This window comes from Doryrhamphus excisus, linkage group LG14 (assembly GCF_037039965.1).
Source record: "Doryrhamphus excisus strain RoL-2023G ecotype Guam linkage group LG14, RoL_Dexc_Guam_v1.1, whole genome shotgun sequence".
NCBI classification, from domain to species: Eukaryota; Metazoa; Chordata; class Actinopteri; order Syngnathiformes; family Syngnathidae; genus Doryrhamphus; species Doryrhamphus excisus.
In genome coordinates, this window is record NC_136370.1 from 8,495,921 (window position 1) to 8,522,825 (window position 26,905).

The 26,905-nt window shown below is 41.4% G+C and overlaps 3 protein-coding genes and 1 long non-coding RNA gene across 11 annotated transcripts; 2 read left to right on the forward strand and 2 right to left on the reverse strand.

Annotated features, from left to right (window-relative positions):
* The first annotated feature begins 347 nt into the window (after positions 1-347).
* On the forward strand, positions 348-7,455 carry selenon (selenoprotein N). Of its 2 annotated transcripts, XM_078796406.1 has the most exons (13): positions 356-468; positions 554-768; positions 1,199-1,316; positions 1,393-1,523; positions 2,004-2,216; positions 2,289-2,413; positions 2,493-2,630; positions 3,432-3,513; positions 3,606-3,794; positions 3,873-3,978; positions 5,145-5,257; positions 5,351-5,452; positions 6,557-7,455. In XM_078796406.1, exons 2-13 carry the CDS (start codon positions 574-576, stop codon positions 6,728-6,730), a joined length of 1,686 nt encoding a protein of 561 aa, XP_078652532.1. In that variant the 5' UTR covers positions 356-468; positions 554-573; the 3' UTR covers positions 6,731-7,455. The 2 variants fall into 2 exon arrangements, with proteins under 2 accessions (XP_057945894.2, XP_078652532.1); XM_058089911.2 differs by having other exon boundaries at positions 348-750; positions 6,557-7,454.
* Positions 1,880-7,528, reverse strand: LOC144901728 (uncharacterized). Its single transcript, XR_013629800.1, has 4 exons — positions 7,239-7,528; positions 3,886-7,037; positions 3,593-3,783; positions 1,880-2,100 (listed from the first exon to the last, which is right to left on the reverse strand). It is a non-coding gene; the product is annotated as an uncharacterized LOC144901728 (long non-coding RNA).
* A 506-nt stretch (positions 7,529-8,034) lies between these two features.
* On the reverse strand, positions 8,035-21,059 carry LOC131139952 (oxidation resistance protein 1). Of its 2 annotated transcripts, none has more exons than XM_078796396.1 (16): positions 20,894-21,059; positions 20,257-20,481; positions 18,933-19,141; positions 17,320-17,399; positions 16,198-16,302; positions 15,695-15,856; positions 14,304-14,435; positions 12,793-12,980; positions 12,442-12,719; positions 12,189-12,351; positions 10,574-10,763; positions 10,384-10,506; positions 9,438-9,590; positions 9,272-9,367; positions 9,039-9,112; positions 8,035-8,860 (listed from the first exon to the last, which is right to left on the reverse strand). In XM_078796396.1, the coding sequence occupies exons 2-16, from the start codon at positions 20,355-20,357 to the stop codon at positions 8,725-8,727; spliced, it is 2,190 nt and encodes a 729-aa protein (XP_078652522.1). In that variant the 5' UTR covers positions 20,358-20,481; positions 20,894-21,059; the 3' UTR covers positions 8,035-8,724. The 2 variants fall into 2 exon arrangements, with proteins under 2 accessions (XP_078652522.1, XP_057945892.2); XM_058089909.2 differs by having other exon boundaries at positions 20,257-20,397; positions 20,894-21,018.
* A 124-nt stretch (positions 21,060-21,183) lies between these two features.
* On the forward strand, positions 21,184-26,598 carry mtfr1l (mitochondrial fission regulator 1-like). 6 transcript variants are annotated; one of them, XM_078796398.1, is made up of 8 exons: positions 21,184-21,473; positions 22,003-22,151; positions 22,225-22,332; positions 22,404-22,513; positions 22,647-22,858; positions 23,310-23,691; positions 25,128-25,276; positions 25,362-26,598. In XM_078796398.1, exons 2-7 carry the CDS (start codon positions 22,137-22,139, stop codon positions 25,243-25,245), a joined length of 945 nt encoding a protein of 314 aa, XP_078652524.1. In that variant the 5' UTR covers positions 21,184-21,473; positions 22,003-22,136; the 3' UTR covers positions 25,246-25,276; positions 25,362-26,598. The 6 variants fall into 6 exon arrangements, with proteins under 6 accessions (XP_078652524.1, XP_057945905.2, XP_057945901.2 ...); XM_058089922.2 differs by having other exon boundaries at positions 21,186-21,507; positions 22,000-22,151; positions 25,128-25,271; XM_058089918.2 differs by having other exon boundaries at positions 21,186-21,507; positions 25,128-25,271.
* The last annotated feature ends 307 nt before the right edge of the window (positions 26,599-26,905 follow it).

Genomic DNA, 26,905 nt, shown 5'->3' on the forward strand with positions numbered 1-26,905 from the left:
TACCATACACTGAAAGTTTTAGTGTTTCTTTCCAGAGCTAAACGTCAGACAACCAAAAGATCATATCTAACTGAATCCAATAGCCCACCCAACTTGCAAGCTAACCTATAATTTAAGTAACTTTGCAGAGATTCCTGTGGTGGAAAAGAAAACTGAAATACCCTTCCCCTTTAATGGCAATGTAAATGCCAGACTATTTAAAGTTGAATGCTGTGGTAACATGTTTCCGGTTACCACGATAAAAAATAAAACTGCGTTGCGAAAAGGGGGATATTGTCGTTGCGGATGTAATAGTTTTACTTTGAAACAATAGACCTGATTTCCGGGTTGTTGTGGGTTCACTTCATCACTTGATATATTCAACGAGACCCTCCATGGTTGAGTCGCTTATTAGCTAGCGGTACTCTGCGAACTCAAAACAGCAGGAAAGGACGCTCCTCTCAGGCGTCCGAGATAACACAACAGCCGGTAGTTAGCACATATTTGAAGAGCTCGACATTGAATGAACCGCGCGGGAGCCTTTTTCTGGACGAATATGTCTTCGTGTAAATAGAAGCGACACGGAGCTCGAGGATGGCGGCAGATGTGGATAAAAAGACCCGCTACGAGGATGGGAAGAACAGGCAGCAGAGTCGGGTCGCTGAATTGTGGAGGTCCACACGCATGTGTACCCTGCTCCTGGTCCTTGCTGTTCCACTTCTAGCTTGGGGCGTCAAGTATTATCAAGATGCACAGCTCCTGAGGCGTAATGTAAGATTTAACGTCAAAGCAAGCTAGAGGAAAATGTATTTATCTGATATATTTAACGTGTGCCTAGTGCAAAGTAAACACTGTGCGCATTTGAATGCACCTTAGTCAGTTTCCACCCCAAAAATGCACACATCTGCTATTTCTCCAGCTCATTGTGGGTTTACAAGCAGCCTGGGTGTGTCTTCAGTAGTTCCAGCTGTTAAAACCTAAGTTGTTTGGTCTTTAGTGGAGCTCAAATTTGCCCCCCCCTCCCCTCGTCCCAGTCATCCATTGTCTAGCTGGCAGTCAGCATATGTCTGGAACTGACTGGATGGAACGCATGCAAGGAATCTCTGGCCTCCAGGCACATATCCACTATTTGTACAGTTGTGCAAAATGAGTTGCAGTGTGCCTGACCCAAAAAGCACACACACAATAGCTTGTCTAATGGTTGTGCCCTCCCTGTTAGGAAGAAAGCGTGCAAACTCTGGGTCCTGAGGGGCTTTTTCTCTTTTCCTCCTTGGACACCAACCACGATCTCTATCTCAGCCCAGAGGAGTTTAAACCAATTGTGGAGAAACTCACAGGTAAATCAGGATGGACTCTTCTGTTATATCTTGTAATGATTGATGACATTAGCACTGTCTCACTCCCTTTCCACAGGGATTACTCCTCCAGAGGACATTGAGGAGAATGTGATTGAAGACCCCAATGGAGAGACTCTAACATTAGAGGCCAAAATGGAGCCTCTGCTTATGGACTCGATGACAAAAAGCAAGGATGGCTTCCTTGGGGTAAAATAATCACTAACTAAGTCAGTTATCATAATCTACTGGAATATTTTGACTGATATGACCCCAGTTACTACAAAAAAAATCAAATACGATTCGGAAACTGTGTACTGTAATTTGACATGTTTATAAATGTACCGAAGTACACACATAAAATAAATTCCCCATAGATTAAGGTAATACAGTATTTAGGAATGTCCGATATTGACTTTTTTCCCTCCAAAAAACTATTTATTATATTATACTTCCCATAATCCCGCAATACAATATGTACTGAAAATGAACTAGTTTGACTTAAAAATTCATATTTATACGTTTATATTATTTAAAGATAAAACGTATCCATTTTTGAGGCTTAAAATGTTATTTTATGACATATTGCGCAAAAAGATATTCATTACAATTAATCGATATGAATCAAGGAAGCAGGATTCTTACTGATGATTGAAGGTGTGTTTACAAGGAGCATGTATGTTCTTGCAGGTCTCCCACAGCTGCCTGAGTGGTCTGCGCTCATGGAAGAGTCCAACCGTGCCTTCCTCGTCCTTCTTCGCTAGCCAGTTCAGGGTCTTCCTCCCACCTAAGGGCAAGATGGAGGTTGGGGACACGTGGTGGGTGATCCCCAGTGAGCTCAATATCTTCACGGGGTACCTGTCCAACAATCGCTACCACCCTCCTACACCCAAGGGCAAAGAGGTAAAAAAAAAAAGAGTTTCCAGAATGTAGGCAAAATGAATGTTATATTCTTCTATTCTTCTCCCGCTTCAGGTTTTCATCCACTCGCTGCTGAGTATGTTTCACCCCCGACCCTTTATCAAGTCACGCTTTGCACCTCAGGGCACTGTTGCATGCATTCGTGCCAGCAACGACTTTTATTTCGACATCGTATTCAGGTGAAGAGACACCTTGGACCTCCAAAATTTGACCTTTTAAACCTGAGCTACTCCAGCCTATTTGTGCAAATGTTTACAGGATCCATGCAGAGTTTCAGCTCAATGATGTCCCAAACTTTCCCTTTTGGTTCACGCCGGGCCAATTCACCGGTAACGTTGTGATCTCTAAAGACGCCTCTCATGTGCGACACTTCCACCTCTACGTCCCCAGTGACAGGTAAAAACTCACAACTGTACTAACATGCTGAGTAGCACCTTGACTAACATTACAAAGTGTCTTTACTTTGACTGGAGTAAACACAAGAACACAAGAACGTGAAATGTTGGACGTACCTTTGCACTGACTAACATGAGAATGTGTCTCTTTACTTTTGACTGGTACTGTAACAGCCTGAGTGGCGTACAGGACAATCAAACGTTCGGTTGTACCTTCTCGTCAACTAATTTGAGTCTCTTTTACTTTTTACTGCTATCATGTGCGATTTTGGCCTGTTAGCACAACACTTCCCTTACGAAAAGAAAATATGTTTATCAATATATTACTTTAAATATATTGTATTATATTATATTATTTTTCCATTATATTTTCCAATACATTATATATTATAAATACATGGAATAATATATTTTTGTACATATATTATACAATATATTATATATTCATGTAATATGTGGCAATATATTGCAGAATATACAAATGATTGCCGCTTTCAATATATTGAAATATATTAAATCCAAATATACGTATAATATGAGTTTATATATCCCAAATTATATGCATTTTTACATATGTAAAAATATAGTCCTTCTTTGGTCTTGATCGCAAGATATTTTTTATATGTATCAATATATACACATATATGATCTATGCATATATTGCACTATATTGGAAAATATAAACATAAGATCCCATATATGGAAGTATATTTCCTAATACATTGCATTATATTTGCCAATATACTGCAATATATTTTTTTTCCTTAAGGGTTCTAGTGGAACTTGTCTGTCTTTGGCACAGGTCTCTGAACGTGGACATGGAGTGGCTGTACGGTGCCAGCGAGAGCAGCAACATGGAGGTGGACATTGGGTACCTACCGCAGGTAGTGCTGCAGAGAAGCCTTTTGGAGCCTCTTTTGTCTTCTTGTTAGCATGACATTACCGCATATGTCTCACCCCTACCTGTGTGTTACAGCTGGAACTGCAGTCCACTGGCCCGTCGACTCCCTCCATCATCACGGACGAGGAGGGCAACATCATTGACAGCCGAGACGGCAACACTGAACCCATCCAGTTCATCTTTGAGGACATCAACTGGACCACAGAGATCAATCGTCAAGAAGCCGCACATCGCCTGGAGGTCACCCTTTACCCTTTCAAGAAGGTAAACACAACGTTATCTACAGTACGTGAGCTACAGTCAACATACAAGACTTGAACGCATTCTCCAATGTGACCACAGGTGTCCTACTTGCCTTTTTCTGAGGCCTTCCAGCGAGCCGAGGCAGAGAAAAAGTTGGTGCACTCAATTCTGCTTTGGGGAGCATTAGACGACCAGTCCTGCTGAGGTGAGGGTACTGGATAAAAACGCACTGCATTGTGGATGTCATTACGATACTGCTAACAGCCCATAGTAGAATAGAATGCAAACAAAATACTGGCACGTCATACAAAGTTACTCAATTTATTCACCTCCAGCCTGGCTTCCCAAAGTGGGGTACACGTAAATGTACATTCAATTCCTTATTTATTTCTGTACTGTTCATAATTATGTATATGTGTGCACGTCATGCAAATATGCATGTTAGGTTAATTGGTGACTGTTATATGTGCCCTGTGATTGGTTTGCGACCAGTCCAGGGTGTACCCGCCTCTCGCCCAAAGACAGCTGGGATAGGCTCTAACATATCTGCGACCCTAGTGAGGATAAGCAGTATAGAAAATGGATGGATGGATGTTTCATTATGCTTTTTAATTGTGCAGAGTGGGGGTACATGACTTCCTGTCAAAAGTTAGGGAGCCACTGACGTCCATCACAAGCTTAAGTGTTTGTGTTACAGCGGTTATTATTATTATTATTTTTGGCTGCATGACGACCAAGTGGTTAGCGTGCAGGCCACACAGCTAGGAAACCCAAGTTCAATTCCACCCTCGGCCATCTCTGTGTGGAGTTTGCATGTTCTCCCCGTGCATGCGTGGGTTTTCTCCGGGTACTCCAGTTTCCTCCCACATTCCAAAAACATGCTAGGTTAATTGGTGACTCCAAATTGTCCATAGGTATGAATGTGAGTGTGAATGGTTGTTTGTCTATATGTGCCCTGTGATTGGCTGGCGACCAGTCCAGGGTGTACCCCATCTCTCGTCCAAAGACAGCTGGGATAGGCTCCAGCACCCCCGCGTCCCTAGTGAGGATAAGCGGTAGAAAATGAATTAATTATTATTTTCATACTTGTACGAACGTTACAAAAATGTTACTTGAAAAATTCCTGCATCATTTTAGAGAGGTGGCAACAGTTTATCGCCGAAATACATCATTGGGAAATTTTCTATGTAAAAAATGGTCCCAATAAGACTGGATGTTAATCAGCACAACATCTGGGGCTTCCTACGATATGCTGTGGTGTCAATGGAGCGACAGCCTATTTTGAGAATTGACATGCAGGTTTTAGAGAATTACTATTTGCTATTTGTTGATGGATCCATGACATGTCCGTGCCTCTCTTTCTGTCTGCAGGTTCCGGGCGAACTCTCCGGGAAACAGTCTTGGAAAGTTCGCCCGTACTGGCACTGCTCAACCAGAGCTTTGTGAGCAGCTGGTCTCTGGTCAAAGAGCTGGAGAACATGCAGGTGAGAATACAAGCAGAAGAAGAAAACAGATGATTTTAATAAAGCTATGCTTTCACTACATTATAATTCAATACGTTTGTTTCTCCAATCCAGGCTGATGAGCGTAGCCCCGCACTGAGTGAAAAAGCTCGCTTGCACCTTGAGAAGTACACGTTCCCCGTGGAGATGATGGTTGCACTCCCAAATGGAACTATTGTAAGTCATCTTCCACCCTTAGTAAGTACTTAGGACAATTCAAGCTGCAGCATGTAGGACTACTTGGGAATTTACAAATGTTGAAGCGTATTGGAGCGTCTGGAGTGAAGTTTTGTCATTTACACATTCCTGTCAGTAGAAGGCACCACTCAAACAATCAAGTGGAGATACTAACGCATCATATGAAATTTGGGGGAATATAAGCTTCTGGAATTTATTCATGACAATTTTAGACTCATTAGCAACAGTGATTGTACAAACGTCATTTTTAGACATTTCCTGTCACCACTACTTGGCGTTTGTGGCGCATTCTTCATGTCTGCCATCACATACAAGACGTTTGGTTTCGAGCTGACCTCATAGGCTGAGTTATTTGAGTTTGTCACCACACTCCACCCACATGTTATGGCAACAAGTCACTTAGTATCACCCATTTGGTAGCAAAAATAATATTCAACATGACATCCTCTAAACAAAAAGGCTGACTTCCTGTGTATTTGAAGGCATGGCTTTTTGAGATTACATAATAAAGTCGTCTTTTGCCACACTGTGGTTCAAATTTCACAGCCTCGCCCACTTGGTTTTTCAAACATATTAATGTCATTAATGTCGGCCCATTATTACAAAAAAATTTGCATATTTTTTGCTTGAATTAAGCATTTTCAAACATAATGAACTAAAATACAAATCTAAGCCATTAAGAAGGTGCTCTCTAATTGTGAATGTAGTATACTACAATGGCCACAAGGTGTCAGTAATTGCCCGGTTTGACAGGCTTTTATTGCACAGAGCACATGTTTTATTTATGTATAATTTAGTCAGATTATATCTATCTTTATATGAATGTAAAGGTATTATTTCATGCCTGGAGGGCTGTAATGGTGTTAAAAACGTATTTAGAAGATAGTAAACACGTTTTCAGTGTCGGAACTATGAAAATAATTTTCCACTTTTTTCTTGTATTAATTCCAGAGGGCGCTATTGAGTAATATTTGAGGTATTTTCCCCAGGATATTCTCAAAAAAAGTTGAGAATTTTGTGGCCATTTTAAGCCGATTCATTTGTCCTAAAGGGAAATGTCAAGTTTCTTCTGCTTTTCTTTAGGTCCATCACATCAATGCTAACTTCTTCCTGGACCAGACGGCCATGAAGCCTGATGAAGAGGCGGAGGGAACCACTTTCAGCTTCTCTGGAGGGTTTGAGGATCCCTCGACATCCACTTACATTAGCTTCCTGAAGGAGGGACTGGAGAGGGCCGAGCAGTACCTGGCACAATAGCGTGTCATTCCTGTGGCTATTGAACTGGGATAGGAAAAAGCCTCCAAGTATATATCTAAGTATTCATTTGGGTTACTATTATACAAGCACACATACAGTAAATGAGGTGCTATGAGCTTTTCAGTGTATCTCACGCACCATACCACCTCTGTCCTACTGTGTCACCCAGTGGCGGTCCAGCCTCCTCCGGGGCGTCTCAGCCGTTTGTGACGATTCTGCCTGAAAGCTCTCCCTTGGGCCGGGCAGTGCCTGATGATGATGTTGCTGAGGCGGCGTCCTGGAGGAAACGCCCGCTTACGTCCAATCTCTGGGGGACAGAATCAGCAGCAGGAAATGTCTTTTTAATCGGGTTGGCGGTGCACAAGCAAGAGTGTTAAATGTAGGAAGGTCGACCTTGAGAGCTCAGTGCAATTCACACAAGTGAATGTTAGAGGTCTCGGGGCCAACATTCGTTGACTTGGAGGACAATACACTACACCAAAGAACGTCTCAGATAATTTTCACTCACTTGCAACAAGCTGCCTGCTTCAGTTCAAGGTCATACTAGCTGTTGTCTTTAATCCTGTTACAAAAAAACATGACAACTGAAATCTATGACAATTCTAAATTAGATCATTTGACATGAAACACTGTGATTCTGTTTGATTCTGGGGTTTTTTGTACAGCACAAAATAAAGTTTTTTTTGTACACGTAATGTGTGATCTATGAAGCAACACACTGTAATAATTTCAGTTTTCCAGAGAGGGCTACATAGTAAAAATAAAAGGATGCAAGGCCCACTTTGATATTTTACAAAGTATGACATGCTAAGAAATTTTATATAGCTCAAGAAAAAACTGCATCTCAGCGTTGTGCTATACAGGTAGGTGGGAAAAGCCTCTTATTAGAAGAATAAATGATTTTTCATTTTGCAAAATGTTTTTTCATTCAATTTTTTCATTAATATTTCAAATCCATGCAACTTAAATTGCATTTTTATGCAATTCTTTGCAGTTCTCAAAACTGCAACTTTTGTTGTTAGAATGCAAATATTTTTTGATTTATTTCTCATATTTCAACATTAAAAATTTTCCTTTTTCTTTAATATTTCAGCTTTATGCTATTAAAATTAGGTCTTTCCTCACAATATCTTGCAAAATGACAAATTTTCTCTTACAGCTCTTCCTCTTGCAGTATTAGGATTTTATTCTTGTAAAACCTCTGCAGATTTTTCAACTTTTGCTGTTGGTTATCTTGTTAAATTGTATTTTTACAATGTGTTGCCCACTGCAGTTTGGAAACCTATGTAGCACACATTTTGGAGTGGACACCACATTAGGTACAGCTGAGAGATCCTATCCAATAATTTTGGTAGAGAGGTTCATTTAATGTTGATAATGTGGTTGTTTATATATTGGAGGTCTATGAGAATATTTGGGAGTATTTCCTCGCTAATAAGCAGCATTGGTACCTAATGTTATGGCCAGCAAGTCTATTTATTTTAGGAATTAATACACAATAATATACCCTTAAAAGGTAGCAAGTGACCAATTAGAGCACTTGATCAGGCTATAGCCACAAATGACAACAGGATCTACTGTATATATGGTACATGTGATTACCAATTGACAGGCTTTATTTGTATGTATACACATCTACCGTATTGATTGACAAGCTGTCAAGAAGGCATCACAAGCATACATAATACTCTGTATGCTAAATATAATGCTATCAGTGAGTGTCTTCGCTAACTTTCTTTCTACAGGGCTGGGGATGAGGATGCAGAGCTGTTCACATGATAAATGATGACATCATCACTGATTCACAAATGAAGACAAGTGCAAAAGTCTCTGGTATTCACAGGAATGAATCACCCATTAAAACTTCCCTTCAGGCAGGAATCGAGCGCTCCAAAGTCCAAGTCGTCAAAGTCTGTGTAAATGACCCGACTGGTACAGCGTGGAATCACAGCCATGCTCGTTCAGTCCAACGCCACTGGGACTCTCTCTCTCTCTCAGCTGAATGTCCACACTTCCAGCTCCATGATTCGGAAGTCGTCGGTTTTTGAGAGGGAACAGTTATTAAAGGTGTAACAGGGGCTGCTGCGGCCCAGATACAGATTCTCATCCACCCACAGACCAAAGTGGCCGCTGTAGAAAGATGATTACACAAATCCAGTAGTAGAAAATTCATAATCATGCTAAATCTTATTCATTTAACAATAGTATTAATTATTGTGTAGTATATTGTATTGGTATAGGCTTGATATGTACATCTTTTGCACTGAAAGTGTGCAGATAAAAGGTATGTTTTGTATAGAAATATTACCTTCCTCCACCAATGGCAAAAGAGTCCAGGTCCCCTTTAATGAAAAAGGAGTTCTCTCCAGTCCACCTGAAGCACTGTAGACAGAGGGACACTGTAGGTATTTTTGTGAGTGACAGGAAGAAAAGCGCAAAGTCGCGACAACCACTGATGATGGTCAATACAGTCCATCATTACATCACACAGCATTCGCCGAGCATCATTTCTTGCCTTCTGGTGCTAAGTTTGACACTGACCTTGAAGCGCGGATGCAACATGAAAAGAAAAGTTTCCCCCGTGCCGTAAAACGCCTCACTGAGCCTCAGCGGGTGCGACAGGAATGCACCGAATATCTAAGGAAGGAAAGGTCGTTATAAGGAGACCTTGAAGAACAAGCACCAGATAAGTTCTTATAAACTTTACCTCATCCAGCGCATCCTTGATGACGATGAGAGCCGGCGAATCCGTAGAGCTCAGTTTTCGGTAAAGGGACTTGAGGCTGGCGCCATGGCGAGACATACTGTACACCAACTGCCAGGTATGACCCACCGTCTTGGGGGGCAGCTCCTTGCATAGCTTTCAAGGAAAAGATAGCAATAAAATGGACAATGATTCATAACTTTTATGACCTTCCTGTTTGACCCGTTTTGGTTGATGGTGGCCATGTTTCCTGACCAGGTCTGACTTCTAAGTCTGTATACCAATGTTGGTGTTAAGTGATAAACATAAAAAAAAATACCAAATATGCCAGCATAATAGGCCCCACCCAACCACAAAACAACAATGATTTATGAATTAATATTCATTCATTTTCTAACACTTATCCTCACAAGGGTCGCGGGGATGCTGGGGCCTATCCCAGCTGTCTTGGGGCGAGAGGTGGGGTACACCCTGGACTGGTCGCCAGCCAATCACAGGGCACCTATAGACAAACAACCATTCACACTCACATTCATACCTATGGACAATTTGGAGTCACCAATTAACCTAGCATGTTTTTGGAATGTGGGAGGAAACCGGAGTAAACCCACCCATGCACGGGGAGAACATGCAAACTCCACATAGAGATGGCCGATGGTGGAATTGAACTTGGGTTTCCTAGCTGTGAGGCCTGCGCGCTAACCACTCTTTCACCGTGCAGCCACAACAAAGTATTAACATAGTTAATAAATTAACTATCATATCTATCATAGTAACCTGACCCCGTTAAACACAATCAGGATGAAATATGTGCTCTCAAATGCCCAATGTCGGCCATATTTGACCTCAAGCATACTGAATGGAATGAATGGAGATAATTCGCAAACATTGTGTACAACTACAGTACTCTTTAAGTGACAAGATAGTCAAGTCCGTGTGCTTCACTGACCTCTCTGACATGTGAAGCTTCCAAAATGTGGCTGCTCTCTACAATATTCTGTAGTTCTTCAGGGTCCTTGTCTGCAGTGAGCAGGGCTGGCTTGTCCCCACCGCTGTCCTCCATCAACACCATCTACAATCGAACACGTCCACAAGGTCAAAAAAGTTCTTCAAAGATTCTTCACAAACAAACCTCTCACCTCCCAGTCATCTCCTGAACTATGCTGTTTCTGTAACACTTCCTCCTCCTCTTCCTCCACCTCATCCTCCTCGTCTTTGTCCTCCACCAGTACAAACTCCTCTTCGTGGCGATCCGTTTCCTGTTCTCCACCCTTGAGTAGACACAAGTCTGGTCGCCGCTGCTTAAGGAAGGCGTACAGCTCGTCGGAGCTAGCAGGAGGAGGAAAGAAAGCAGCCATTCAGGAATGTCTGAACGGACAAACAAGGCCGGCAGTTGCGTCACCAAAGATGGCCAACCACGGGGTAAATCGACAACCTGGCTCTTGGTAATCTCATAAATGTTAAACCTTGACATTTCAAGTAGATTACGCTACAATGTCACCTAGCATCATGACATAAAGGTAAGGAACAAAATGATGGACAAAAAGATGTTTACTAGAAAGAATGCATGTTTCTGTGATGTGATGTGATGTTAGCAATACTAGCCATCAAGCATGATGACATAGCAGTGAAAATCAGTATATCGGTAACACATCGTTGTTCTTCCTAGCCATCCATATCTTCAACTTGCGTGCACATTTTGTGATGTTAGGTCATATTTAACAAAAAGAGAGGATGTTCATTCATCTGCCAGATGGGTGGGGACCAAATTCACACAAAAAAAACACAATGTTTAGTTCTTGCAAAAGTGAGATCCCACTTCTGATACCAGCTTCATCATATTATCTCCTACATCTTGAGATGGGACCTAATCCCAACATTCTAGTCCATTCTAGTCTTGCTCAAGGGTCTGTCTATGCAGGCCACAGAAGGCCTCATGACAAACCATCCCACTTCTGACACCATTTGTCACAGCAATCTTTGGCGTAGTATGTCTAACTGTTTCTGTCTGGTTCAAGCATAGCTCCCATTCCACTGATTCTAGTGGCTTACTGATTTCTGGAGTCTTTTACCTAAGGGTCCGCATGTTCCTAATGTTAGCCATTCCACTTCTGACACCATTACTAAAAATTACCCAGCTAAGGTGGACATAGAGTATATAGTTGACCACTTTAAAAAATGGGAGAACCAAAGGGCTCATTCATTCATTCATTTTCTACAGCTTTTTCCTCACGAGGGTCACGGGGGTGTTGGAGCCTATCCCAGCTGTCTTTGGGCGAGAGGCGGGGTACACCCTGGACTGGTCGCCAGCGAATCACAGGGCACCAAAGGGCTCATTTCTATTTAAAAAATTGTTCCGTTTATGTATTGTAGTACTGTTAATGTCATCATCATGGCTAAGCAGCTTGAAACTACAACAGCAACATAACTACTGCCTAGTAACACAGCATTAACAGTGACTTCCTGTTCAGTGTAAAGTCAGCTTCAAGGTAAAAGCATTGACGTATTAACAGGCATTCTACCACAGCAACTAACAAACTGCATCCATTTTGCACAACATTTGCACAATATGAAAGCTTTTCGAATGAAACTAAATTAGCGTAGCAGCTCTGCTAGATTAAAGGATAGACCATCTTATGGAAATAGAAGAATAAAAATTTAAATATGCAGAAATGGAGGAGACATTGTTAAACTGCCACAGGTTCAAAAACGGGTTCCACTCTAAGCGGACTTGAAGGGAGTATTAAACTGTACCTCTCCTGCGAGAGGGCAAGCCAAGCTTCCCTTCTCGCTGCAGTGGTTTGGTTCATCCCAAACTGAAAGCCTCCGGCACTTTTTGTCTTTCCTGCAGGTGACTGAACCCGCAGACGCATAAACATGACACTTCCTGGACTTTCTGCCGAGGACCTTCCAGGCACTGGAAATTTACAAACAGAGAGTATTTATTATTTATGAAAAAGATGTATTCACACACACACACATCACACACACAAGACCATTTAGGTACCTGTAGTTGGACTATCCACTGACTCTACACTCTTGACTTGATTTGTCAAATCTGGAGCTCCACAGCAGAAGGTGGCCGCCATGCCGAGAGCTCCTCCAGATTCTTCTGACGACGCTTCATTCTGGCTGTTACCAACCTCCTCCGCCACTCTAGTAGTTGTCTTATTTCCTACAGCCTCTTCTTTAAGACTCAAACTGGACAAAGCTGCAAGTGTCAAAGCTGAACCTGATTCCCTCTTGCTAGTTTTTAGCTTTTGGAACATTTTCTTCCCTCTTCTCCTAAAAACAAACAAAACAATTGCATTAAACTCTGATGGCGTTCAAAAAACTTGCAGTGTTTTGGAGGAGTGACCTCTTCTGGGAGTGGTGGGTGAAGTGAACGTGTGAGATGTCCGAGAAGAGAGAGAGAGACGCCAGGTTGTCCACAGAGCATGAGAGGACGTACTCCTCACAGCCGTGTTCCTTCACCAGGGAATGCGTCTTACACGGATCAAAGAAGATCTTGTTTGCCGTGACCAGGAGGATACCTGAAACCACACCCTGAACAAGAACAAAGAACATTAGTCTACAGTGGAACCTCAAAAATGAATAACCAGATTTTTCAGCGGGAACAAAATCTTATGGCGAACTGCCATGAGAGAAGATTTGGACTTATATTGACTGACATTCAAGTCCAAGCACAGGAGGCACTGTAGTGAAGAAAAAGCTGACTCTAATATAATAATCACACAGTCACTTTTAAATACTAGCCTACAGTTGTCCCTCGTTTAATGGGTTCCAGACCTGATTGCGATCAGTGAATTTCTGTGAAGTAGGATTCTATATCATATCATATATATAACATATATATATATATATCATATCATCATAAATCATATTTATTTATTTAACAACCCAATACAATACACTCATATGTGACTTTACTCATCTGTATACACCAGTCATTATTTGCACTAAGACCCATTCATCATTGCACTAAAATTAATATATCTGCAATATGTCTGCTCCTGCATATGCTCCTGTGCAATACTATATGTATATTTTGGATATCTTGTATATATCTTGTTAAATTGTCTTTTTTTACTCTACTATTGTATACTTTTTTTTTTTTAAACTTGACTACTGCACTGAAAGGAGAAGCTCTCCAATCTCGTTGTACATCTTGTATAATGACAATAAAGGCCATTCCATTCCATTCCATATATTAATAAGTATTTTCATAGTTAGAGCAAAGTTTCTGGATTTCTAAATACGATTTCCCCCATTATTAGGGTCCTGTAGACACCTTTACACTCCCATTATTCTTTGTTTACAACGCATTGCTCAAATGTTATGCACAGTCTACGGGATCACTGCAGGGACACGAGAGACAACCGGCACTAGCATAGCAAGCTACCGAGCTAACTACGTAGCCTCTCCAATTTACATTTTAGAAACTTAAGAAAGTGTTTCAAACAATGGGGTAGAAGGACAAAATAAGAAGCCATAAATGTACCACTTCCACACGTAATGGGAAGAGAACTGGGAGGAGAACTGTCGTGTCAGTCATGCCAAGCAGCATGAAGGTAATCGGCATGTAACATTACTGACAGCAATGGCCAGAATACTACATATAACAATATTTTTTGACTGGTAATAGTCAACGGCCATTTATTATGTAATTTTCAAATGCGAAGGAGCGATGTTCGAACCAGGATATAGCGAGGGACGACTGTAAATGGACTTTCACTTGTATAGCGCTCTTCTACCTTCAAGGTACTCTACGCACATAAGAATCGAAAGACAAAAAGCGATGATCTACTGTATTCCCAATAGGAAATATTGCTGTGTAGATGTGTACTTGTGAGTTTTCATCATCCTCACCTTGCGGTCAGTGATGTGGCGGCAGAACAATTTTAGATAAGGCGTGGCCTCTGGCCCTTCCCCCTCACAGCATTCAGGTGGAAGAGCCAAAAGGCAGAGCTGTCCATCAGGCATCGGTACCGCCTCCACATCCTGTTTGCATCAACAAGACATTGCTCTGTGAATCCTCTGACATCTTCAAACAGCCACTTACACACGCACCACCACATTTTACATTAGCAGGTTCATAGCATGCTTAACATGAACATGAATGGGACAATTTGGCAAAACATGCACCCCTACTGTACTACCGGTGTTATTAGTTTTCAATTATTATTATTTGTGTTCTTATTAGTGTATTAGTGTTAGTTGACCATTTGTCTCATGATTTCAAAACCTTGAGTATATCCGTATTACATGCATTCCAATACATTTTGAACACAACCCATAGGGGGTGCCATAAATGAAATTTACAGACAGGTGAAAAAAAATTACTAAATTACGTCAGACAACCACAATATATCATTCATTCATTCATTCATTTTCTACCACTTTTTTCCTCACGAGGGTCGCGGGGGGTGCTGGAACCTATCCCAGCTGTCTTTGGGTGAGAGGCGGTGGGTACACCCTGGACTGGTCGCCAGCCAAACACAGGACACATATAGACAAACAACCATTCACACTCACATTCATACCTATGGACAATTTGGAGTCGCCAATTAACCTAGCATATTTCTGGAATGTGGGAGGAAACCGGAGTACCAGAGAGTGGAATTGAACCCTGGTCTCCTAGCTTTGAGGTCTGCGCAATAATCACTCAACTGCCGTGCCGCCCTCACATTTATCAGACACCTTCAATAGGCAAATGAATGATGGTACAATTAACACTACAGTGCTACCTATTGGCCAAGTTGTTAAACTACAGTTTACACATTTTAAAGTATTAAGACCGTAAACAAACATTGGGTCCAAGCATATTTATCTTATTTTGTGAAAAATTTCAAATTAAAGTAAAGTCTACATTTCAATCACATTTTATTTTTTATTTCAATTTAACTTTACAAAGGGTATCTACTGTCAATGTCCAAATATTTGTGGTGTATTTATGTCAATGAAAACATGTCTGACGCAACCTGACAGTAGCACATAAAAATATCATACGTATCCACATAAGTCATACAAGTGTCTGCTTATTCGTGTCCTTTATCACATGGTATTTTTCAGTGTAATCATTTCCCTCACGCCGATGATCGCTTCATATAAGCTGTAATGCAATAAAACAAACAAACGCAGTCAGACCTGCAAATCCACCTCCCAAAACATATTATAAAAGGTCAAAAGACATCTTATGAATTGTAAATAGTTAAACAAGCGCATTTGCAAGATGACATATGGGAAAAACTACTATTTACCAGTAATTTGTCGTACTCTGCTTCTGGCAAGGGTGACTGAGCCGGAGCTGAGAGGAGATTAAAAGTCTCTGGATCCATCTTCTCTTTACCATCACAATCCAAATGGGCTTCAGGTGATCCTTGCTCAGTAGAGGTGATCTTTCCTGCTCCAACCTGCTCCTGCTGCTTCCAGACAGAGGCCATGTTAGGAGGACTGACACAGACTACAACCCAGCCACGGCATAGTACTTCCTCTTTCTGCCTGCATTTCTCTTCCCTCCCGCCTCCTCCTCTCTTTGTTTGTAGTCAAATCTGAGGCACCCGTGACAAGCAACACTTGTGTGACACTGTTTAACACATCCAAGCCACCAGAAATAGACAGAATCTATATGGTGTACATCCAGACATTAAAGTCATGGGTTCATATGAGCACATGCAGCTGCATACGTGTTGCTTTGCATGACAAATCATGTCACCACCAAGAACAACAACATGTGTATCATGTGACAAGAGCTGAGTCGTACCTCTGTGTGGACCAGCGTAGCACACAAAGGTGATGATTGAGACGAGGAATGGGGAGCTGTATCACTGCTGCTGACGTGCGATGAGATGCTAAACACTGACTCATCCTGTGTGGGGTGGGAAAAAACAGCATTAGGAATATCTAGATAGAAAGATACATTTAAATAATGTAATAATAATAATAATGTGGCTGCATTGAATAATGGCTAATAGTTAAATAAGTCACACACATATAGCGGGATAATAATAAATATAGCAACTTCTGATCAATTTCTGACTTAAAAGATGGAAGTCCCACACATTTAAGATTCAAGCACGCCCATTCCCGTTTTATGCCCATCATTGGAACTAACGAGTGATGCTGGCAACATTGAATGGATGCAATACTGCAAGGTTTATAGTGTGTCAAAAAATCCACTATCACCTATGAGTTTCAAAAAGGCTGGACTACTGCATGATGAAGCTGAAGGGTCAAGCTGAAGGGCTAAATTGAAAGAAAGAGAAACTGACAAAGTGTGTGATGAAGGAATTATGAGGCCAATGAATTCCTTTTCTGGTAGGCTACTGTTTAAGTAGCCATATTACACGCACTGTTCAGTGCTTATATACTGTAGTGCTTATATTCATTCCTTATACCGTATCCCGGTGTACTCTATACTCTGTAGGTTGTGCAAATGTACCTAATGTTTTGTCCTGTGGGTGTGTAATCAGTGTATAACAAAAAGGACCCATTTATCAATTTAAAAAAGGCATAAAGACATAGCTACGTTTCTGTGCAAAGTTCAACGCAGATCAGCCGAGTCGCACAAATACGGTTTGTCTTAAAGACACAGAGAACACATAAATGATTCACCTTCAAGAGCTTGGCATTCAAATCAGAACCAGCATACCTTAGAATAACTTTGAGATATATTCCTCCAGTTGTATTTGTTGTAGAGGCTTTGAAACAGATCCAGTTTACCCATGTTGAATCAAACACTCAGCTCTGAACTTTAGACCTTCTTTCTTTATCAGTCCACAAGCGTATCATGCTCTAATTAGCATCCCATAAGCTTTGCACACATATAAGAAAGCGTGCAAATGTGACAAACGTGAAAAAGTCAGACAACCATCCGTAAACTGACCGTGCAGTTTTTGCCATCATGTGATGTATGTCGGCCTGTTTGCTCTTGTTTCACGGCAGCGTTCACATCCCATGAGGTTCCTGTGAGGGGGAACCAAATTATCATCATAATTCATTCATAATTCATTAAAATATTTGGACAGTTATACATTATTTTTTTTGTAACACTTATTCCAAAAGATGGAGCCACTTCAATGAAGGTGAAGTGAGAACAACATTTGTTGCATGACAGTTAATAGTGTTATAATGTTAATAAAATGCACCTGTATAGTCAATAAATATTTGTTTGTTTCTTTTGGCTTTTTCCCTTAAAGATTAATAATGTTAATTTTTACTTCCATTACTTCCTACAAATGTTTACCATCAACAGTGGTTTTACATCCTTTTACACTTGTGCAACAGTCATGCAAATATTTTAAACTGGTTTATGATGCCAACAGATTATTTCTATTTTCATTATTTCTTCTGGGAATAAAAAAATAAATAAAAACAGTTTTTTAAATATTTTTTGTGTTTTCCTATTAAGTGGTTAACTTATGGCTGCAGGGCGGATGAGTGGTCAGCAGGCCACACAGCTAGGAGACCCGAGTTCGATTCCACCCTCGGCCATCTCTGTGTGGAGTTTGCATGTTCTTCTCATGCACATGTGTGTTTTCTCCGGGTACTCCAGTTTCCTCCCACATTCCAAAAACATGCTAGGTTAATTGGCGACTACAAATTGTCCATAGGTATGAATGTGAGTGTGAATGGTTGTTTGTCTATATATGCCCCATGATTGGCTGGCGACCAGTCCAGGGTGTACCCCGCCTCTTGCCCGAAGACAGCTGGGATGAATGGTTAACTTTTTTTTAGACTTGCATGACAATGTTATATTAAAGGGGACCTATTATACTCATTTTCAGCCTGGACTCATATAGAGCGATTACGCGATTACCCACACAGAAAGCTTTCTACATATTCCAGAATCTCCAACTCTTTCTGCAGTGTTTGCATGGACATCCTTAAACGTCTGTTTAATCTACTCCAACCCTGGCCCTCTTCTAGGTATGCCTACGCTGTTGTGATTGGTCACCCTCTCACACACTCAGTGCAGGCAATCTGTAGCCCATAAAAGGAAGTCTGGATCACATTGACGTGATTAGAACTCAATCTTAGAAAAAAAAACTCTGCAAAACCAGATTTCTAATTTCATTATTTCCTTCAAGATTTTTTTTATGTGAACAACAGTGTTTTGTCATTTTTGTGGTTAGCTTCTTAGTACCCTTGCATGACAGTTAATAATGCTACATTGTAAACAAAGTGTGTCCCCTGTACAGTCAATACAGGCTTTAGGATTGTTTGTATTTCCATTAATTCCTATGAGGAGAATTGTTTCAAAATACAAACATTTACTATCAACAGTGGTTAACTTATTTTTACACTTGTGTGACAATTAACAATGTTAAAATGTTACTTTAAAAAATGGTTTGTTTTGAAATGCAGTTGTATTGTTTTAATATTTTACATGGTTAACTATATTTAAACTTATACAACTGTTAAGAACGTTAAAATGTTACTTAAAACATTGCCTGTGCAAGACTTTATGAAGGCATCCTTCCACCAACAACACAGTACCTTGTAGGTAATACTGTCGCAGTATAGGGTTTCTGATGTGAGGGATGTGGTCCAGAGGTCGACCAAGGTGGGGTTGGTACTGATGATGACAGTACCGTTGGTTGCTGGCTAAAGGGTCCTGTAAACCTCGGGCCTGAGGTTGAGTGTCCCAGGACCGCTTAGCAAACTGTGGCGGCTGAGAGACACCGGGAGGCAACTTGGAGCCCAGCCTAAAGACCACAAATAATGAAAAAAGACAGTAGATATTCATCCTATATGTGCTTTGAAATCAAGGTCCAAGGTCAAGATTACATCAAACATGGATGTGCATACACAAATAGCATATAAATACAGTACAATAATAGACGGGCTATTATATATTCACAAATGTCCGTCTCTGAAATTGGAAATGGAAAGTTAAATAAGCACAGAAGGAAAAGAGTGCTGCAGCTACAAATCCAGCAACTGGTGCTGTTTCACATGTCATGCACTGTATGCATGTAGTTGTTTCTTAATGTGGAAAACTCCATTTTAAAAGCATCTAATAAATGTGAGGGGCATCAAAAAAAGGCTTTTTTTAAAAATGTGCATTTCCTTTACATGTGTTTTTTTTTCGCTACTTACGGGTAATGTGTGATTCCTGAGATTTTCACACCACCCTGGTTGTACTCAAAATGCTAGCATATATGTGATACAGATATCCTCAATGACTTACATGGACATTAGTTGCCAAGTCCCACCTGTGCTCCTGCAAAGACATTTTGCTTGATGGCAAGCGTGTTTTTAAACCAATCTTACCGACATTTTACACACACATGTCCTGGTCAATCCCCTAAAGGTGTCCAAATTTTGTGGCGATTTGGCTAAAGACCCTCAAGGTACAAGGGTGTTTGTAGAGCATGTGAGAAATTTCAAGTCAATCTGACTTATGAGGTTAAACATTAGGCTTTAGGTCACTTTGTTCAACTGTATTTGTTTCCGCTATAAGAATAAGCTTCCACTATATGAGATAAATTGTGTGATGCTTTCAGGTTTGAAGTACAATACTGCATTTAAAATGATTTCTTTGCAGCGCGGCTGTATGAAAGAGCTCCATACTCAGCTGGATAACATTCTGTGGTAAAAACGAGCATATTTGCACTGAAAAAAAGCATTCTTGTTCATGCTGTAATCTGGCACAACTCATTCATTGTGTCGCCTTAAATCTCCCTCCTGTATTCACATAAACAGCCATGAGTGAATGGCTGAATTGCGGCACATTTATATAAAACTGAAAGGCAAAAGGCAGCCAAGCGTGTCACATGTTGTGCTTTTATATCCTTGCCAAGTATTCTCGCATACTAACCTGGACTTAACATTGCCAAAGTAGCTGGTCCGGCTCTTGTCCCTCTGAGGCTTGTGGTCCGTGGACCCGACAATGTCCATTCTCCTCACAGACTGAGCCATTCTCTCTGTCTTTAGTTTGATGCTGGCTGCTGCCTTGGTGCTGGTGATAAAGGGATGAGGGGCTCAATTGGCATCTTTCCTCCTTTTATTCCCCATGACTGTCTTTTGGCACACTTTACAGCATCTGCAGTGCAATATAAGGCAGAAACTTAGCCATGGTGCAGAGGGGTCGGGTTGCATGCATGTATGGATTTCTGCAGACAGCAAAGTGATCTTAGTAGACTAATGGAGTCAGTTGTCCAATCCAATTAACATTTCAATCTACCATTTCTACAACTAGCATAAAGGCCTGCATCCTTCCGGGTTGTGATTTGTTTGTTTATCTAATGGATTCCCCTAGCACGCTTAACAAGTCAATCACATTAATACAAATAGTCATAGTGTGCTTCCTGGAAGTGCTACTGTCCGTGCATTCGTCGCTAAAGAGGAAGTACAATAATAGACAGTTTATCCACAAAGTAGCAATGGCTGGACGAATACAGCAGTTACTACGCAGATGAACTACTAATGTTAGTGCTGAAAGAGGCTTCACTTACCGGTCACTCGACCAGGGATGCAGGAGGGCGCCGTCCTCTCATTGCAGTGTTATGATATCATTGTAAGACAGGTCAACACTGAAGCTCCGCCCAGTGATTAATTCCCCCACCATGAATCTGAGCCACTTCCGCTCCAGCAGTGGCGACATCCTGTAAAGGCGGAAATAGTTGGGGGAGACACATCTTGATTCTTTCAACTCTCTCCATTGCGTTTGTAGGGTCCTTTTTGCTTTTTAGTTCCACGTATTTTGTGCTTAAATCATTATTGGTATAATACCGACACGGTAGTTATGTGTTCGTTCTGCAGGAAGGGCTTTTATTGGTTGTTTGTGTGCAACTTTTACCGTATAGACTTACTTCAATACATTTTAAAGGATTGTAATTGGCCATTCATTTGAATAATCCTATAGTAAAAATGTTAACTGTGTATAGAAATTTGGAAAATATCTGCATTGTGCAATATTCAGTTCAAGCTTTGGGGCGCTGTGATACAAAACTCAACCCCATACAGGTCAACTGTTTCCGGTTTCCGCTGAAGAACGTCAACAGTGAAAGACGAAGAGGAGAAATATCTTCACTGGTATAATTCAGCACGCCAAATCATTTCATTTGCTGTAAGATGTACAGTTTTATTATTTTTGTGTATTTTAAGTGCAAACGAAGCGAACTGCGAATTGTGTTGAACGTACTTGAGGGTCACGGTCGGTGCTACCTAAGCTAACGCCTGGCCTTATGTGTTTGTTTGAAACCGTTAGCCGCCGGTGCTAATCATCATACCGCTGACTAATGAGTTCAAGCATAATCTCGTACACCATTTCGCAGAAGTAACGCATAGACATAATGTGTATTTAATTTCAATCGGTGTCGTCACGACTTGAAAAGGTTAGATTATTTTGTCTCATTGCACTAAGAATTAATTCAGGCCAAAGCAGGCACACAATTAATCTTTGATTTCGTCATAACAAGCGTTACAATTCAATAGCCAATATTTACATTAAACCATTATTTGACATCGTTATTTTTATTTGAGCCATTTCATCAAATTCATTGGTAAAGTTAATGGCTAAAGCGGTGACGTGATCAGTCTTTTTGTCTTGTCTCCCCAGCAGATGCTCTGTCTAATCTCTAATTTACATCTCAAGAGTGAGTTGTCAGATTAACGTGGCATCTGTTCAGTGAACTGTTCAGTCTTGAGCCACTACAGCACCATAGCATTGGTGCTCCCCTGCACTGAGCCATCACCATGGAAACGGACACAGTAAGACAGCATTCTGGCCAATTTTTAAGGCAATATCAATTAACAGGGACATTTTGTCTTTCATTTGGTACAGGATGTAATACCTATCTGGCAGAACAAGCCTCATGGGTCCACTCGAAGTGTTGTCAGAAGAATAGGCTCAACTCTTCCACTTAGACCTCCGCAAAGAGCATGTTTTCAGGTATGATTCCCAAATAGTTCAAATCTAAAATGTTTTAATACCATGTGATTCATTTAGTCTGTATGCATCAGGAACTGCCAGGTCTACCGTCTCTTCGCCCTATGGATGGTCCCATGGTTCCCACCTTAGCAGATATCGCCTGGATTGTTGCGGATGAAGAGGAGACGTATGCAAGAGTGCGGTAAAGAGACCGTCCACCCTGAAATTTTAACACAATTGCTACTTTGTGAATTGGGGCGATTGTACCAGTGAAAGTGAGCATTAGGTAGGACAGACTTTAAAAGAGTCGTGTTTAATTACACTTGTTCTTCCAGGAGTGATTCTCGCCCTCTTAAGCACGAATGGAGGCCCACGCCTCTACTGGTGCTCCACAGGAACTCATCCGTGCCCAACTTCCGGCGTGAAGGCAAACGAGTGGAAGGACTGAAGAAGCCCGGGGTGACGGCGCTCAACCGCACCACCGCCCTTCAAGATGAGCTAAGCAGGCTCAGAGCGCAGATCGCAAAGATTGTGGCTGGTGATACTGGTAAGTCCACCATACAGTCATGGTCAGGACTGTTGATACCTCAAGTGAAACGTGCCGATTCTCTTAGAGCCCGTTAATGCTAAGATGTGTCTTGGCATCAATTTGTGAGTCAGTGGCTAAAGATAATCTACTGGGCTTTGGCTTGTTTACACATGTGGTACCTGGTACAGGTTTTGTTTGGAACATTTTGTTAGGTACGGCGGGTTAATCTAATAAGATCCGGTTCTGAAGAAGCTTTTATAATATGTTTTTAACAATATGTTTATGTTTATGGTTGTAGTTTGCAGTAATGTACAACTGCATTGCATGACACTGAGAGGTACCTGAGAGGGCATAATATCACAAATACCTCAGTACAATGCAGTCCAGTCTCAAAAGCGCTGTGTGCAACTCTTGTTGTGGATTTTCTTGTAATCCAGCGGTGGATTGTTGTATTCTTGGTTTATTCCAGGCTCCAACCCCTTAACCCCTGACCTTCTTTCCCCTGACGACACCACTATGAGCTTCTCCATGGCACCTTTTGAGACTGCCCCTTACCAACCAGCCGCCACGGCCGCAGCCTCCTTTGTCATCAGCGACGTCACCGAAGAGGAGGAGGAGGAGGAAGAAGAAGACGACGAGGACAAGGACATGGTCTCTATGGTATCAGAGCTGGTCCCCGACCCAATGGCGCCAGTGTCGATGACGGCGTCTGCGACATTTGACCTGGACAGGCCCAGCATGGACTACCGCGAAGCGGAGGAGGACACAGTGTCGCTGTCCAAGTCCACCAGCTTTGCAGATGTTATGGACATCCTGAAAGACATGAACCGTATGAAGATGAGCAAGGACAGGTACACGCATTTCAGTTCATTTACAGCTGTATTCAAATACCTTCAACATCTGTTGACATCGGTGTGACTCGGATCTTATGCGTCAATTCTTCTGAAATTAACTCCAAAGTCACTCACACCCTACACAGAACACGCAAAAGACATGCCAAATACAGTATAAAACACTGAATAAAAGAATTAAATGGGACTTATTATGCTTTCCCACTTTTCTGACCTATAAATGTAGTTAGAATGTTGTATTCTCATGTTAAACGATGCCAAAGTTTCAGATAATGAGGTTGGCTCAAAAAGCTTGGTTTCAGAGGATGGTCCAACACTGGCTGTTTGTGATGTCACAGATTGCCGGGCTTCCTTATATGGGTGTGCACTGTACGCCAGATACATTGTCTGCCCTCCTCCCAAGCTCTGCTCCTGTTTATGGTGTTAGCAATGTCTCCCAGAAAGTGTTTTTTTGGGTGTTAGGGAAAACAATAGCCATAGAACAGGAAATAGCAGCGAACGTGACAACTTTATAGGCGTTGATAATAAGTAGAGATTTATCTTTTTTAAATGTCTGCCTTCAAAGGGGGTCTATTATGCTTTTCCCACTTTTCTGACCTATAAATGTAGTTAGATTGTTGTATTCACTTGTTAAACGATGCCAACATTTTAGATAATGAGGTTTGCGCATTTGGAAGTGAGACCTGAAAGAAGTTTGGGATGGCTCAAAACATTTGGTTTGAAAAGGCATGGTAAAACTGTTGCGTTGTGACATCACAGAGGGACAGACTTCCTTATATAAGTATAAGCTCTCTGCCCTCCCCCAAGTGCTACTCTGCTGTTTACTTGCTAGCAATGCCAACGTCACATTTGTTTTCAACTTAACATACAGCCATATGTATGTGTTGGATCCCGAATCCGATCCGGAAGTAGTGCCTGGACAGTCTCAGGAAAAAAGGTTACTTCAAGACATCTTGATTTAGCATTTTAGCGCATTTCTGCAGCATCGGTAATGTGGTCATTACATGTTTTTTGTGGGACTCAGTGTTTAAAAAAAAAAAAAAAAAACACTTGGGTAGACCCACTGATTGTGGTGGGAAATCTTTGTTAGCAACCTGTATGCACAAGCTATTACGCTACACAGACAACCGCTTTTGTTCCATTACTTCCACAAAATAATCAGTTAGGACACTGATGAATTGTTACTTACTGCTTGCTCTTCTGACTCTTCGACACGACCAAGTACTGTTGGAAAGGCACTGGTCATCAGCAAGTTTGTCGGCTAGTCCAGCCTCATACTGACCCGTGTTCGGTCAGTGTGAAATGCTGCTGACCGATAAAAATGTTATCGGTAACTCCAACCACTTTTGCCTGATGGTTTTCCTTGTTAGAAATTGTAAACAAATGTAGTTTTCCCTCATCGTCCGTCAGTCACAGCTTGTTTTCATGCATATCAGGTACAACAGAGGCTGCACATCCTTAAGAGAGGAGGACTCGGCTTCTCTGATCTCAGAAGCACTGAGGAAAAAGTTTGTCCTGAAGGATGAAGACACTTTGTCCATGAAGCGGAAGTAGCCTGCCTTCCCACCTTTATCCTCCATGTAAGGCATGTTTTCATCCATGTTGTATACAAACTAATGTTGTCCACATACTTAGCTGTTCTTTCTCCTTCTCCCTCTGGTTATTTTTAGGCCTTTCCCATGAACTATCATGGACCACAACCTTGCTCCTCAGACCTCAGCGCAGTAGCGGCCTGCCAGAGTTAGAAAGAACAAACAGTAAACAAATGTTAACTTTGAGAACTGTATCACATAATATATTTATCTTTTTTTACATTTCAGTGTGTGTTCACAACGGACTGGTTTATCTGACGATTTGACTTAACGGCCCTTTAAGAAGCGTTTTTACCCCTCCAGCTTTGAGAAGGAGCCTTTTTGCATTTTGTTGAAGGGTTTTTAATTGGGAATTTCAGTTCTGTACCATACTTGAAAATGACAACACCACGGGCATGTGCTGCATCTCGTGTTAACACAAGCTATATTAAGATTTGAAAAGTGTGATAACTTTAGACTGCGTGTATGCAACAGAGTTAAGCTTGTGCCGGCCTATGACGTGAAGAAAGGTGAGCTGTGTGTGTGTTTTTCATCACTTTGTACAGGAACCTGCGAATTGTGACTACCAATATTCCTGGTGACGCCTTACCGCACGTTTGTTGCCTGAATTTACTCCCCGTACTGTGCCATGGCTTTTCATTTTATGAGCCCACCCCTCGTTGCCTAACATTTTGAGTTGTCAATTTATCACTTTTGTCATTAAGCAAAACTAGCATCTCTACATTTACCTTTGTCCTTCTTAAAAGTCTCCTTTTTTTCAGTCATTGGCTTGCTTAATGTTGGAAAGACATGGTGAATTCCACCTTTCCACGGATGTTGTTTTTACCTCGTAGGGTTGAACCCAACCCTGCATTGTATCACATGTAAGGTTTTCTTTTGTCACGTAAGGATTTGTAAATAAAGTTGGACAGATGTTTTGAAGCCGTGTCAATTAATGGCTCGTTTGCTGCCCATGCAGTTGCCACAAGGAGGCAGTGTTACTCAAGTTCCCAGTTATAACGATGTGTTCCCTTTCCAAATTAAGAGATCACCAACTGAGCCAAACGCTTATTTCAAAGATCATTAATATACCGTTCCCTCTTTTGTTCCCCCAAATGATGCTGTCCCTAAGTGAGCCAGTGTCTATTTTCTGAGTGAGTCCTTGGCCTACTTCACCTACACCATTGTCTGTGGAGGCTTTCATTAATTAGACTTACTGTCAAAATTAGGTTCAGGTTAAATATAGACAAGGACGGCACATTTTCCTTGGATGAGACGGGTTTAGTCAATGGACTGATGTACTACTTTTGTATTATTAAATGGCCTAACTTGATCACCTCTGCTTTTCCAATTGCTTTACTGTGTTGGCTTCCCTACCTGTTTCAATGGCCCCCGTGTCAGTTCACACTACCGCATTGATTATCCCACCTATTTCAACTGTTCGACTTTTACCTGTGATGATTTTCACACCTTGTCTTGTCTTGATGATCACCTTTACCCCGTGTTGATATTCCCATCAATTATGTCGATAGCTTTATCTTACAGGTGTCACTTGCCTTACTTTAGTTATTTTACCCTTTCATTGTGTCGCTGCTGCTGTGTGGATAACCCCACCAGTGGACCAGTTACCACTATCATACATA

Excerpts from the sequence above, each read along its gene's own strand:
- LOC131139952 (XM_078796396.1), bottom strand. The coding sequence starts at position 20,357 with ATGGCTCAGTCTGTGAGGAGAATGGACATTGTCGGGTCCACGGACCAC. Across the intron at positions 14,436-15,694 it reads CAGAGTACGACAAATTACTG|GATGTGGAGGCGGTACCGAT; the intron begins GTAAATAGTAGT and ends TGATGCAAACAG. Across the intron at positions 9,113-9,271 it reads TGTTGCATCCGCGCTTCAAG|TGCTTCAGGTGGACTGGAGA; the intron begins GTCAGTGTCAAA and ends CTCTGTCTACAG.
- mtfr1l (XM_078796398.1), top strand. Across the intron at positions 22,333-22,403 it reads CGCAAAGAGCATGTTTTCAG|GAACTGCCAGGTCTACCGTC; the intron begins GTATGATTCCCA and ends TGTATGCATCAG. Across the intron at positions 23,692-25,127 it reads ATGAAGATGAGCAAGGACAG|GTACAACAGAGGCTGCACAT; the intron begins GTACACGCATTT and ends CATGCATATCAG.